At 40.2% G+C, this 14,162-nt stretch overlaps 1 protein-coding gene across 10 annotated transcripts in view; it reads right to left on the minus strand.

Annotated features, from left to right (window-relative positions):
• Window positions 1-897: 897 nt before the first annotated feature.
• LOC127788400 (RNA polymerase II C-terminal domain phosphatase-like 2) overlaps window positions 898-14,162 on the minus strand; it is a 55,634-nt gene continuing 42,369 nt past the window's right edge. For 2 of the 10 annotated variants that reach the window (XR_008020352.1, XM_052316606.1), the window contains 2 exons: window positions 12,991-13,170; window positions 898-1,341 (listed from right to left, as the gene is read on the minus strand). Coding sequence is in view for 5 of the 10 variants with exons in the window: in XM_052316606.1 (XP_052172566.1) it covers window positions 1,229-1,341; window positions 12,991-13,170 (293 nt within the window). In the remaining 5 variants the exon portion in view is untranslated. Of the gene's footprint in view, window positions 1,342-2,368; window positions 2,459-12,041; window positions 12,119-12,759; window positions 12,831-12,990; window positions 13,171-14,162 lie in introns of those variants that run through there. The other 8 variants (XM_052316603.1, XM_052316605.1, XM_052316602.1 and 5 more) reach the window with 8 other exon arrangements.

Raw genomic sequence — 14,162 nt, forward strand, 5'->3', positions numbered from 1 at the left:
TCCTCAAGAGGGATAGAACAAGGGCGGACATTTTTATTATTTTAAAAAATGTAATTAAGACTAAATAACTACAAAGAGGTTGGTTTATGCAACACAGTTTGTTAGTTGTAATTTTTAAAATCTAAATGATAAAAGAGTCATTAAATAACACTACGAAATGGTTAATGCAACACAATTTGTTCTGATTTTTGAAACCTTAATGACATCGTCTACAAGTGGACCGGTACTGTACATATTTCTTCCTAAAAAATTTGTATTAGCAAAAACAATAAATGCTCTTAGGAAGCACAAGTGTTTGATCAACAATCGCACTTGTCAAGCATTCTAGCTTCCCATATTGGATTGGTAATTAATATATCCATCTTATACTATTTTAGTAATTTTTTAAAAAAATAATATTAATTAAAAAAAAAAAAACCTCAATAGACATGGAACCAAATCGATTTCAATGTAGAGAAATTAGAGAAAGAGCAATACGCCAATACTCTGCTTCCACCCCAAGAGAATGCCTCTCTTCCATCTCTAAGAGGAGAACCCCCAGGGCGCGTGGAGCCTAATCTCCTGCAAATCCATCTGGTTATAATAACCAAGTACTTGAGATTCCTTAATGCAAAATGTGAAATCTCTCACCTTAAGAACCCCCCTCACACTGCCTCACGCACGTGGGAGGAGTTAATCACGGAACACGACGGCCCCCAAGATAGGAGGCACAGAACATAATGCCCACAAAGAACTACCCCGCGAGAGGATAAAATTCTCACATTGCATCTGTCATGACTCAAACCTACAATCTTGAGTGCAATCTTCTACCCTGTAAACCATCCGTGCTATGCCCGTGGAGACAATTACTTGATATTCCTAGTTGGACCAGAGGTACATAGAGCACACACGCATTAATTAAAATACCATCAAAGAAGAGAAACACTAGAAAGCCTCCTCTATCCCTTATGATTCAGATTTGGGGATATCTACCATAGATTGATTGCTAACCACAATGCTAAATACAGAAAAATTACAAACAGCAACAGACTACTATCTACCCTTATCATCCATGAACGAAAAAGGGGGCATGAACAAAAAATTTGCCCGCTTTTCTGAAAGAGAAACTAAGACAAAAAAAAAAAAAAAAAAAGGAGAATATTAACTTAACCGGCCGGACACTGTAAAACTCTTTATCGTGCAAAAATTCTGGTGTGAGAACTAAGGCTGTTTCATCCTTCTACAGTTTTCATAATTTTTCATGAAACACAATTCCCATTCTTTGGCTGTGACAAGCATGACAGACCTTGTGAACTGGGCACTTCTTCCTTTTGCCGTTTACTTGCAACGGACTGCGACAACCTGAAAATGACCAAAATAACAAACTGTGAGTGCCAACTCTAATTACCAAGAGAAGCATGTCCTCACTAGTGTATCAAGTGAAATAAAAGCGAGCGAATTAATCACATGAAATCTAAACATCAGCCGTTAAAAAGTCAATGATGAAAGAACAGGTTCTTCATAGTGTACACGATAGAACATGAAACAATTTTTGATATATATTATCAGCTTCACATGCCGCCTCCATTTCCACATTTATAAGTGAGCCCTAAAAGGCATTAAAAAAAAAAGGATAAAAACAAACACCCTCGAAAGATCACTCACCATCCCTATGGTTTGGTCAACTTGCCCGGACCACCCCTTGAAAATGCCACCAACCTCCCTCCCTATTAACAGGTTTAGTTAATTGACCATTTTCCCCAATATTTAAACTATTTTTCTCCTTTTATCTCCTCTCTCTTCTCCCACATCTCATCTCCCTTGAAATAATCAGCCAATTTATGCATATGATCCGAAGGAAGACCATCTACAGATTGTTAACCGCATCCTACATTACTTAAAGGCAACTCAAGGAAGATGAATCATGTTTCGAAACAATGGTGGCATGACTCTAGAAGCCTATTTTGACCCTAACTATGCAGGGTTACTATGGACAGACGACCCACATCAGGCTATTGTACATTTCTAGGAGAAAACTTGGTCACATGGAGGAGTAAAAAGCAAAGTGTGGTTGCGAGATCAAGTGTCGAGGCAGAGCTTAGAACTATGGCTCATGGAGTATGTAAACTTCTGTGACTGAGGATTATTTTAAATGACCTCACGAGCAAACCAGAAGAAACAATGAAATTGTATTGTGAAAATAAGTCTGCTATCAGTATTACTTATAATCTAATCCAGCATGATCATGCCAAACATATAGAGGTTGATAGATATTTCATCAAGGAAAAAATGGACAGTGGTTTAATTATTACTCCTTATATGCCAATAGAAAATCATTAGCAAACATCCTAACTAAAGGTCTTCTACCGACAAGATTTCAAGAGATTACATGCAAGCTGAGAATGGTCAACATATACTCGCCAGCTTGAAGGGGGTGTTGGAGAAACTGATTTGATTAGTAGACATCCCAATCAATGTCCTGCATGTGAGATTGATTGTTAGAATCTTTCCATGTTTATTAGTTGCCTTTTGTACATAATTGATTAGGTTTAGTTTCCTTGTTGTAATCTTTCCTACTTTGTAAGTTTCTACGTGTATATAGGGTGATTTACCCTATGAGAAATACAATTACAACTTTTCTTACATATTCCAATAGTAGTTAATTTCTATCCAGGATAAAAGGATCTCTCTCTCTCACCATTATTCAATCTGGATTCATCTTCCCCATCTTTGATCATAGGCAATGACAAAATTCTATAATTTCTTTCTCATTTTTTTATTTGTGAGATTTTAGAAAAAGGTAGAGAAAGGGAAGGGTATTTTGGGGATTTCTACACAATTAACTACCATTAATTAATGAAAGGGGGGGTATGGGTTGCACAATAATTAATCAAGGGAGGATGGCGCCATTATGGAAACACACGAGTGAAAGATGCAATTTAAGCAAACCTCAACAATTGTTTGTGAAATTGTCACATGCCAGGGGAGCTATATATTAAGCCCCAGTTGTAGGATGGAGGCATGTTTAGTAATGAATTGATATTCTATGTATCTCTATCTCTATCTCTATTATCTTCTCTCCCTTTCTCTCAAATATTCTTCACCTTGTTGTTTCTCTCCCTCCCATCTAATCTCCCCCTCCAAATTCTTCTCTTAATCTTCCCAATTGCCTTTTCATACCCTAGCTCAACCCTAGGGTGTGACAGTTGGTATTAGAGTGGGAGGTCTTGGTAGTCGAATAGAGGCGATGTGAACAGACAAGCGTTCGCGATTGGTGCGAGAGTCCATCGAAGGTGGTGATGCAGATAGCTAGGAATTTCGCGATTGGAGCAGACAACTGGTGTGGAAATTCCGAAGTGATTGCGACTCTATCGAAGGTGGTGACACAAATAGCTCAGAGGTTCACGACTGGAGTGGACAACCGGCGTAGGAGGTTTGAAGTGATCATGATTGTTGTAGTGGGTTTTTGGCAATCGCGATTGGGTCAAACGAGGAAGTGGGTGCCATGGCTGTTGTCAATTGTAGTCAATGATTAGGTAAGACCAGAGTCAGTAATTAGGCAGAACCAGAGGAAGGATTTGAGGTGAGGTGTGGTGGAAGGCACATAGATGAAACAACTAGAGTCGAGGTTGGATGCCTTGGAATTGGGCCTTTGACAGAACCATGAGCAAGTAGACGAGAGGCTAGAGATGATTGAATCAGGAATCCGACACACCTAGGAGGAAGTCAGCCACATTCGAGCAGATGTGTCAATGATGGAGAGGAACATTCGGGAAGAGTTTCCGAGGTTGAGCCAGCAGTTGTGTGCTGCCCTCGCCATGTTTTCCTGACAGCCCAACGTAAGCCTACCAGTGGATTTCCCTCCCTAAGCCATAGCAACACCCACCTTTCCCGAACCAAGGGGTCGGCCAGTAGTGGATGAATAAACAGAGTATGCTGCTGAAGGGTCTCCTCGAGGACCCCTAATGAACCTATATAATCCTCCTACATCGAGACTCGAAATCCAGATGTTTGAAGAGGATAAACCCCGATGGTGGATTGGACGATGTGAATGTTCTTTTTACCACTACTAAATAGTAGAAGAGAACAAGGTAAACACGGTAGCTGCCTATCTGAATGATGTGACAAATTCACGATTTCAAGGGTGGAGCAAACAGAGAATGGAATGGACATGGCTTGAGTTTGTAAAGGAATTTTACGCTCATTTCGGGGAACGAAACCTAACTGATATTGTGGAAGAATTAACAAATTGAAGCAAGAAGGAACAATGGAAGAGTATCTAGTAAGGTTTGAGGAGTTTTAAGTCAATAATAAGACAAGTTCACCCGACCTTGGATGAGCATTATTTTGTGTCTAACTTTCTCAGGGGATTGAGTTGAGCTAAGGCTGATGGTCAAAATATTGCAACCTACTTCGGTAAGACAAGAGGCTAAGAAGGCCCGTTTGCATGAATTATCATTGGAAGCGTTTGTTAAGAAGCACGAAATTGTAACAAAAGAGCATCCTCATGCAGCCAATTCTCCTATTATGGAGTCTCGAAGGAGACTCAAATTATGCTTTAAATGCGGGGACAAATTCAATCCCAACCACCTATGCAGAAGACAATTTGTATGGAAGGTTTAGAGGAAGACAATGAAGTAAGGGAGCCAGCTAGAATTGGATAAAGAAACAATAGATTGATGGTAATAAGTTTCTTAGGGATAAGAAACATTTCAAGGGGGAAAAATTTGTCACATGCCAAGGGTAGCTATTGTAATTTTAGTTTTTATTTTCTGTTAGGGTTATTTGTCCTGTAGTTAGAGATAATTAGAATTTGAGGTGTATTGCACATGGGTGCATGTGTATGGCTGTGAGGTTATATATTAAGCCACAGTTGTAGAATGGAGTCATGTTGAGTAATGAATTGATATTCTGTGTATCTTTCTTTGTTATCTTCTCTTCCTTTCTCTCAAATATTCTTCACCTTTTTGCTGTTTCTCTCCCTCCAAATTCTACTCTTAATCTTCCCAATTCCCTTTTCATTCCCTAGCTCAACCCCAGGGGTGTGACAAAAATTTACCCAAAGATTTATTACCAGCTCTTTCCTATGTCTTTATATTTGCATAGGAAAAATAGTTGGTCTCATCATTACAATGTGTTAGGGTAAACTAATCATTGAACTTCAGACTATTCACAATGGTTGACCAAAAACTTTAGGGTACAATTTCATTTATTAAAGCATGAGCTCCTATCAAAAGCTCAAATAAAAGCCCTTCCCAAGTGAAATTTTTATCCACCAAAAAGTAGAACTCGAAAGTGTCTACAATCATAGTCCCTAGGTTGTCTATGGGGAGAAATAAAAGCCTATCACAATATTATCAAATTGGCCATGAACATCTGATAAAAAAGATCTAAGGTTCCAGCTATAAAGCACAGACACTCCTTAACCGTTGTCGTACCGATGTTCCTAGCATGCTGAACATGCCTTCGATGCTTGTGGGACATGCCCACATGGCATGCTTGACACTTTCTTAAAATTTTTTAAAGGATACAATCGCGCACACATGACTCTCGTGTCTCCTATGCAAACACTTCAAAGACTAAAAGATAAGGGTTCTCGTGTGTCTGTTTTGATTGCACGATCATTCAATTTTTATACCCTTCATACTTCTATTTTTTAGCTCTTTAAACATCAACTAGATTATGAGGGATGAAGATGACTGGAATGTGAGTTGATTGGCAATTAGATTAGAGTTATTCATTTGAAATTTTGCCTTATGAATTTTAAATGCATATTTATGAGTTTGGAATAGCTTTTTGATACTTTATTATGCCATTAAAAGTATAAAAAATTATTCTATTAATTAATATATCTCAACCATGTCGTCTCTTAACTGTAAATTCTCCAGAATTGACAAGGGTCAGATTTGGTATATTCAGACTTAGAGAAGATGAGAGAGAGAGAGAGAGAGTAATAGAATTAGAGAGAGAGAAAAAGAGAATATTCATTCATCACATGCCCAAATTTGTGGTGGCAGCCATATATATATATATATAGCCCATAGCTGGGAGTAACTAACCGAGAATGTACACCCAGTGGAGCATGGTTGCTCATAACAGACTTGGTACAACCCTCATAACATAAAGAAGAAAATGATATTGACTATCCTACCCTTAGGAATGTGACAAACACCCCCCCCTCCCGCCGGGAAACATTTCTTGTCCTCAAGAAATTACAAAAGTTGGGCGACTCAGAAAAATTGTTTGAGAAGATCGGGTAGGTATTCCCAAATTGTGTGATCAGGGTGCAGGTGACTCCACTGCACCAAGACTTGGGTAAGGGGTAAAGAATTTTGGTGGATGACTCTTTTCCAGCACTGCAAGTGGCTCCTCCCTTGTTGCTGCATCCTCTTCCATGTGGGGCAGGTTCAAGCTAGTTCATTCCGTAGGACCCATGGACTTTTTTAACAATGACACGTGGAAAACGTGGTGAATCTTCACTCGTTCTGATAATTGCAGCTTGTATGCCACCTTCCCGATCTTGGCTAAGATAGGAAGAGACCCATAATACTTGGGACTTTAACTTTGATGTAGGGGTCATAGAAAAAACGTTGTTGCTAAAACCTTTTAACCTTCAAATAAACCATGTCGCCCACCTCGAAAGTTCTCTCACTCCTCCTCCTATTTGCCATTTGCTTCATTTGATTTTGTGCTACTGTTAACTCCTCCTTTATCACCTTCAATGCTTCTTGTTGTTGCTACGAATACTGGTTTGCAGCTGTTTCAATTCTAGAATATTGCATAACAACAGGAATTAAAGGTGGCTTATAACCAAAGAGGGCATCAAATGGGGATCTCTTTAAGGATTGGTGGAAGTTTGAATTATACCACCATTGGGCTAGTGGCAGCCACCTGTTCCAACTCTTGGGCTTAGGAAAGCAGATTCATCTTAGGTAAGTCTCGAGGCATTGATTCACCCTTTCGGTTTGTTCGTCAGTTTCGGGATGGCATGCCCTTGACATGTGCAACCCCACTCCCAATTGTTTGAACAACTCTCTCCAAAAGTTGCTGCTGATGAATACTTTGTCCTTATCCGAGATGATGGATAGGGGTAGCCCATGTATCTTCACCACAGAATCCAACAACGACCTTGCTACCTCGAGGGTTGTATAGGGGGGAGCCATGCTTATGAAATGGCCAAATTTAGTCAGCTTGTCGACTACCACTAACACAATACTCTTCCCTTCTGATTTAGGCAAACCTTCCATAAAATCTGAGGGTTGTATAGGGGGGAGCCATGCTTATGAAATGGCCAAATTTAGTCAGCTTGTCGACTACCACTAACACAACACTCTTCCTTTCTGATTTAGGCAGACCTTCCATAAAATCTATAGAGATTTGCTGCCATACCTACTCTGTAATGTCCTGTGGCTGAGGCAGGCCTGGATATGGAACCTGCTCAGGAGAGCGATTTTGTTCACCCCCTTTAACGGGGGGTGACCATCACCCTCACTATTCATGTGAGGGTGAAAAGCAACGGAATGGCAATCAAAAACTATTCCAGGTCGTTCCGTTGTTTTTCACCCTCACATGAATAGTGAGGGTGATGGTCACCCCCGTTAAAGGGGGTGAACAAAATCGCACTCACCTGCTCATGCTTGTAATGCTGACAGACCAGACACTCCAACACATATTTGGTTACATCTCTTTTCTGTCCAGGCCAATAAAACAAGTGCCTTACCTTGTGATAAGTAACATTTAAGCCCAAATGACCCCCAATAGGTGAGTGGTGCAAGGATTGTAGGACCCTTCTCTTTAGCTGTTCATCTTCTCCTATTACCAATCTCCCTTTGAACCTCAATAACCTGGATGACAAGGTGTAACTATCTCGATTAAGGGATTGAGTTGCAAGTTGAGCCACAAGATCCTTGGCCCATGCAGTTTGTTCATAACTTGTTGTGATCTCCTTCACCCAATCAGGCACTACAGGCAAAATAGCTTGGTAACTCCCTTGTTCCTCCTCCTTTGACAGTATATCTTCCACGGTGTTTTCTTTCCCTTTTCTGTATTGTATGGTATAGTCTAGCCCTAGCAGCTTAGTAACTCATTTTCTTTGCAACTGAGTGTGCAGCCTTTGTTGCAATAGGAATTTGAGGCTCATGGTCAGTCTTTATCACAAACCAGTTCCCCTGCAGATAGTATCTCCATTTGTCTATTGCCATTAACACTATAATAAGTTCCTTGTCATAAATGCTTAGTCCCAAATGCTTTGGGGCTAAAGCTTAGCTGAGAAAAGCCAAGGGTCTTCCCTCTTGTACCAACATTGCACCGACCCCCATTTCGCATGCACCCATCTCCAAAATAAAGGGCTTAGTAAAATCTGGTAGGGCTAGTATAGGGGCCTATGTCATGCCATTCTTTAATGTGTGGAAGGCTGCCTCTGCCCTTGGATTCCCTCCAAAACTGTTCTTTTTGAGTAATTTAGTTAATTGTTTGCTTATAACTCCGTAATCTTTGATGAATCTCCTATAATGCCCTGTTAAGTCTAGGAATCCTCTTAGGTTTTTGACCATGTTAAGCCTCGGCCACTCCACCATCACAACAATCTTACTCGGGTCTGTACTTACTCATTCAGCAGTAATTATGTGGCCTAAATACTCCACCTTCCTCTTAGCAAAGGTACACTTAGATCGCTTTATTTGATTAAATCTAAGGATTTTGAAAGTTGTTTCTAAGTGGCTCAAATGTTAGTCAAGAGATGGGCTATAAATGAGAATATCAACAAAAAAGACAAGTATGAATTTGCTCAGATAGGGGTTAAAAATGTGGTCCATTAAGGTTTGGAAGGTGGCAACGACATTACTAAAAACTCATATAGGCCTTGATGAGTCCTAAAGGCATTCTTGGAAATATCTGTTAGACTCATCCGAATCTGGTGATACCTTGATCTTAAGCCAAGCTTGGAGAAAACAGTGGCACCTGCCGATTCATCTAGGAGATTCTCTATTATTGGAATTGAGAATTTGTTCTTGATGGTTAGGGAATTCAATTGGCGGTAGTCAACACAAAACCACCAAGAGCCATCTTTTTTCTTGACTAGAGGAACGGGGGAAGCAAAAGGACTTTTGACTCGGCTAAATTATGGATTTCGTCATCATTTCTTTGATCAGTCTTTCCATTTTCAGCCTTTTGAAAAGAAGAATACCTATAGGACCAAACATTTACAGTCTCCATATTTGGTTTCAAATGGATAGAGGGGGTAGGCTAGAAGGTTCAGCAAACAAATCCTCAAACTTAATCAACAAGGAATGTAAAGGGTCACTAGGATGTACTTCGTTGAGCAGATGTAAAGTGGCAGTCATTTTAAGGCCTGAGTGGTCCACTCTTTCTGTTGCTGCCTTTCCTCCTGCATCTTCTTCCTCAACCCCCAACTCCATTGCATATAGGGGATGTAGCTGGGCAATGGCAGCTTCCCCATACTGAAACAAATTCTGCATCCTTCGCCCTGTCACCAGTTTACATTCCCCCTCTTCCCAACTCCCTGTCAACATGATCTTCTTCCCTGCCAATCCGAAAGTTACTTCCAGTTTAATGAAATCAAAAATCAAGGGGCTCACCGTTTTCATCCAATCCACCTCTAGCACAATGTTGCAGCCTCCTAACTTTAAAATTCACAAATCTGTAGTGAATTCATGACCTTGCATCAGCCACCTAAATTATGGACATTTGAACTACTTACCATTTGGCTGCCATTTGCAACCATTACCGCCAAGGGAAGAGTTTCTTGCATGTGACACTGTAAGTTTAAGGTGGTATCCTCATCTAGGAAGCTGTGGTGCTTCTTCATCACTCTCCTCTTCCCCACTGATCCCTTCACTTTAATTATCTTCTCGGATGGGCAGCCCTCCAAGGCATGTAAGGATATCTCTCCACCTTCTTCCCCAACAGTTCCATCCCCCACAGCCTCCAATTGACAAGCTTCTTCTGCTCCTTCTTCTTCATCTTCTTCTTGGCCTTCCATTTGCAGAAGTTGCTTTCTACATTGATGACCAGGGGAATACCTCTCCCTACAGCGGAAGCACAACCCAAGTTTCCCTTTTTGTTCCATCGAAAGGGACTTCACCAAAACTGCATTAGGATGATTCTTCGGAAGCAGATTCCCTTTATGCCCTTTTTGCTGCCCGGATTTAATTACAACTCCTCCCCCATGCTGCAGGCTGCCCCCTGCATACCCTTTAGCTGCATCCCTCTGCTTTTTAAACACCGCTTCTAATGCCAACTCCTGCAGCTGAGCCTTTTCAGGCACTTGTTCTACAGTAACTGGCTGCCGCATTTTCACCATGGGTCGAAGTTCATTGCTCAACCCGCTGATGAAACTCGAAACAAAATCTGGCTCATCCAAAGTAGGTCGGGAAATCATTAATAACAATTTCAGTTCCTCGAATCAAGTCTGATATTCTTCCACTGAACCAACCTGCCTTAGCTTGCTAAATTCCTCCACTACGTCAGCCATGGTTTTCTCCCCAAAAGGACACAAAAAGGTGCCACAAACTCCTCCCAAACCAGAACAACCCTCCTGCTACTCCAGCTTTGGAACCACGAGTCCACTGCGTCATTCAAGTAAGCGGCAACCAGATTTACCTTTTGGCTGTCCTCCACTCGATAGTGATGGAAGAATCACTCACAACGCCAGACCCACCAGCGCGGTTTGCTCCCTTTGAATGTCGGAATTTCTAACTTCGGCATCGGGGGATGGTTCAAGGTCACAGGAAGACCTCTTTGACAATTCTCCAGCCGCTCCTCCATGCCCATTGGGTTGGTGATTTGGGGCCTGTCCCTTGCTCTAGTCAATATTGGGGCCGTGGTTTGCCTTGAAGGAAAGTCCACCGGAAGGCTAGCATTTGGCAACCGTGATAATAAACTCAACACGGTGCTCAACTACTGTCCAATTCTAGCGACTTCTTCCTGAAGGCCCTGGATGCCCCCTCTAAGGTTGGTGACTTCCTCTCGTGCGGCCGCACCCTTAGCTCTAGTCCGACCCAACTCCCCCTGGGTCTGTTGAAGGCCCACGTCCATCATATCCATCTTATCATCGAGCAATTCTTGGTGTAGTCGAATTCCCTACTCCAGAGTGTCCAAACACATCTCAAATTGCTTCATCCTCGTCCCTTCTGCCATCGTTGAGCCTCCTAGTTGCCTTGATCAGAGTCACCTCTCTAGAACGGGTCGAAATCTCCTTCCGATCAAGGTGGGCAATTCTCAATGGCACACTGGTTCGCCTCACCAGTATGGGTCGGAACTTTCAATCAGAGTGGGCAGCTATCAGCGGCACACAGGTGGCTGAAAACTGGCTCTGTTACCAATTGTCAATTTTCTAGAATTGACAAGGGTCAGATTTGGTATATTCAGACTTAGAGAAAATACGCGCGAGAGAGAGAGAGAGAGAATAACATAATTAGAGAGAGAAAAATAGAATATTCATTCATCACATGCCCAAATCTGTGGCGGTGGGCATATATATATAGCCCACAGTTGGAAGTAACTAACCAAGAATGTACACCCAGTGGATCATGGTTACTTATAACAGACTCGGTACAATCCTAAGAAAATGATATTAACTATCCTACCCTTAGGAATGTGACATTAACTTTTTGAAAAATGTCATGTCTTGGTATCCCATGTCACCATGTCCCCGTATCCATGTTCGAGTCCACGCTTGTGCTTCATAGATTCTAGCAGAAACACAAATTTGGCAATCATTAATTCAAACACCATATCTACTGGCTTGGAGAAGACCGCCAAACATTTTTCAAGACTGCAAATTTGACACCACACACAAGAACCATTCTTAACATTTAAGGTCCAGTCTTCACACTTCCATCTATTTAACTTCCAACGTCATCCAGCTGGTGGACAGCTCCTAACTGTAATAGTTATGGCATCAGGTCTCCTTTCAAATTGTTGGGGTGGGGTTTCATGGAGCACCAGATCCTCTTTTTCTTAATAAGCAGTTAAGCAACTCTTTCTATCATGTCAATGGTGGCATTAAATATGGCACAGGATCTTTATTTATCATAGCTTACCCGGTAGAATTTGAATGCTTTTGTACTCGCTGGCTTGCCCCTTGAGAGGAAGTGTTGGCAAGTGCCTCTTCAGGAACCTGTAAGCATTTTTTGTTGATAAAGAGGATTAAATCCAGTTTGTGTGATAAATAAATGAATAAATAAATAGTATGAAGCTATTTATGTTTTCTTATGCTGAAAATGGAGAGGCATATGGGCTTAACTTGTAAACATATCGAGCAACTAGTTTTCTTTTGTCCAATGTTGTCTTTCAAGGTTATCCATTGGGTTCCTAGTGAAATTGTCCTAATTAAAAATTCTACCTGTATCAGCCTGAACTTACTAAAAATGGAAACATGATCCAAATCACAGGAATGAAAACCTAGAAGACATTTACAGAAAAAAAAAAAAGAAAAAAAAGAAAAACCTAGAAGATGCCAAAGTAGTCCCCAGGACTACACATAACAGATGAACTTGTAGCATTGACCAATTGACTCATATCAATGTGAAAGTCTCTTGAACTGTATTAGGAACCAGGATTTGTGGAAGTAAATGGAAAATAAAAAAAAAATTAATATCCTCATATGCATGTAAGAGTACATGCACTTAAGTAGTTTTATTATCATTTCATTTCCCTTCTGTCAAAAAATTTGGAAAATCCTAGGCCCGAACATAGCCGTATATACCACAGGAGTACTTGGACAATGGGTAGAGACTAGGTCCAACCACTGGTACTTACCTCTAAAGACAGGAACTGAGAACAGGGTGAAGGCAGCAGTAGTGAACAAGACCAGCTCACTCCACCTTTTCCTGTTTTTGTGTTCACACCTTAAGTGCAATGCAAAATTCAAAAGAGAAGTTGTTTATCTCCCAATAACCACAATCCCACATCCAAATCTCTTGCCCACATACCCTTTATCCGAGCATCACCTACGTTCTCAAGAAATGAAATGAAATCAATGACAGGTACCTTTATCACAAGTCCCCACCTCAGAAGAGCTTTCTTTAGCCAACCCATCTTCCAATACGGGTTTGTCTGATCCAGGACTGCTTATATCCCATAAAAATCCATTTTCACTTGCAAGGGAAGGCTTATGAAAATCTCCGTCCATGGCTCCAGAACAAGGTTCAATATATGATATGTATCTATCTGAAACACAATCAAAAGCATCTTGCATCAACATATTTTGCCTTAAAACAATAATGTGTGGTTCACTGAAACATAAATACTCTTATTTCCCTTTTCTTTTAGGAATTAAGTAAAATGAATTGAATATTTTACATTTTTATTTATCATTCAAGTTAGTGAACTAAACTAGAGAATTATATGAAAGGGTTTACAAACTTGCAGTCAAATATTCGCCACCATGAGTAACAGAAACAATAAATAAGAAAATGAATCAAATCATTAACACTCCAGGATATGAATCTTAACCAAAAAAAGCAAGTTCATCACCTCCAATTAGCAAAATCTAGAGAATATGCAAGACAAAAACAATAATGGTCACAATAAATGTAGCAATAAAGTCAGAAAACTTTGCACAATTATTCAGAGAAACATAAATGCTTGCAGCAACTTAGTGAAGAAAGACACTGCCGAAAGCGCAACAAGAATGGTAAGTACATCTCTACAAAACACAACTGTGTTGAATGCTTCATGCCAAAATCCCTCATAAGAACAATGGAGAAAAGAATAACCTGCCATTTGTTTACTTGACAAAATAATAAGAATAGTAATAGTTTTATATTATAGGGGAAGTTCATGTTTTATAAACATATATTTGTTGAAATAAAATAATGCAAGCTATGAAAAAGATGAAGAATAGTAAAGCAATTGGACCAAATGATATTTCAATAGAAGCATGGAAATAAATGGGAGAGCATTTTTTGGTCGAGCAAAATTATTTAATGTGATCCTTAAATCAAAGCAGGTATCATAAGTGGAGAAAGAGCACTTTAATGCCTATTTAGAAAAATAAGAAAGATTTTCAATGTTGTGAAAATTATAAAGGGATCAAGCTAACAAGTCACACTATAAAACATTGAGAGAAGATAAACGAGCAAAGATTAAGGAGAGAAACTTCAGTCTACGAAAACTTATTTGGTTTTAGGCTTGGTTGGTCAATGATTGTAAGTTATCTA

Source organism: Diospyros lotus, chromosome 13 (assembly GCF_014633365.1).
Source record: "Diospyros lotus cultivar Yz01 chromosome 13, ASM1463336v1, whole genome shotgun sequence".
NCBI classification, from domain to species: Eukaryota; Viridiplantae; Streptophyta; class Magnoliopsida; order Ericales; family Ebenaceae; genus Diospyros; species Diospyros lotus.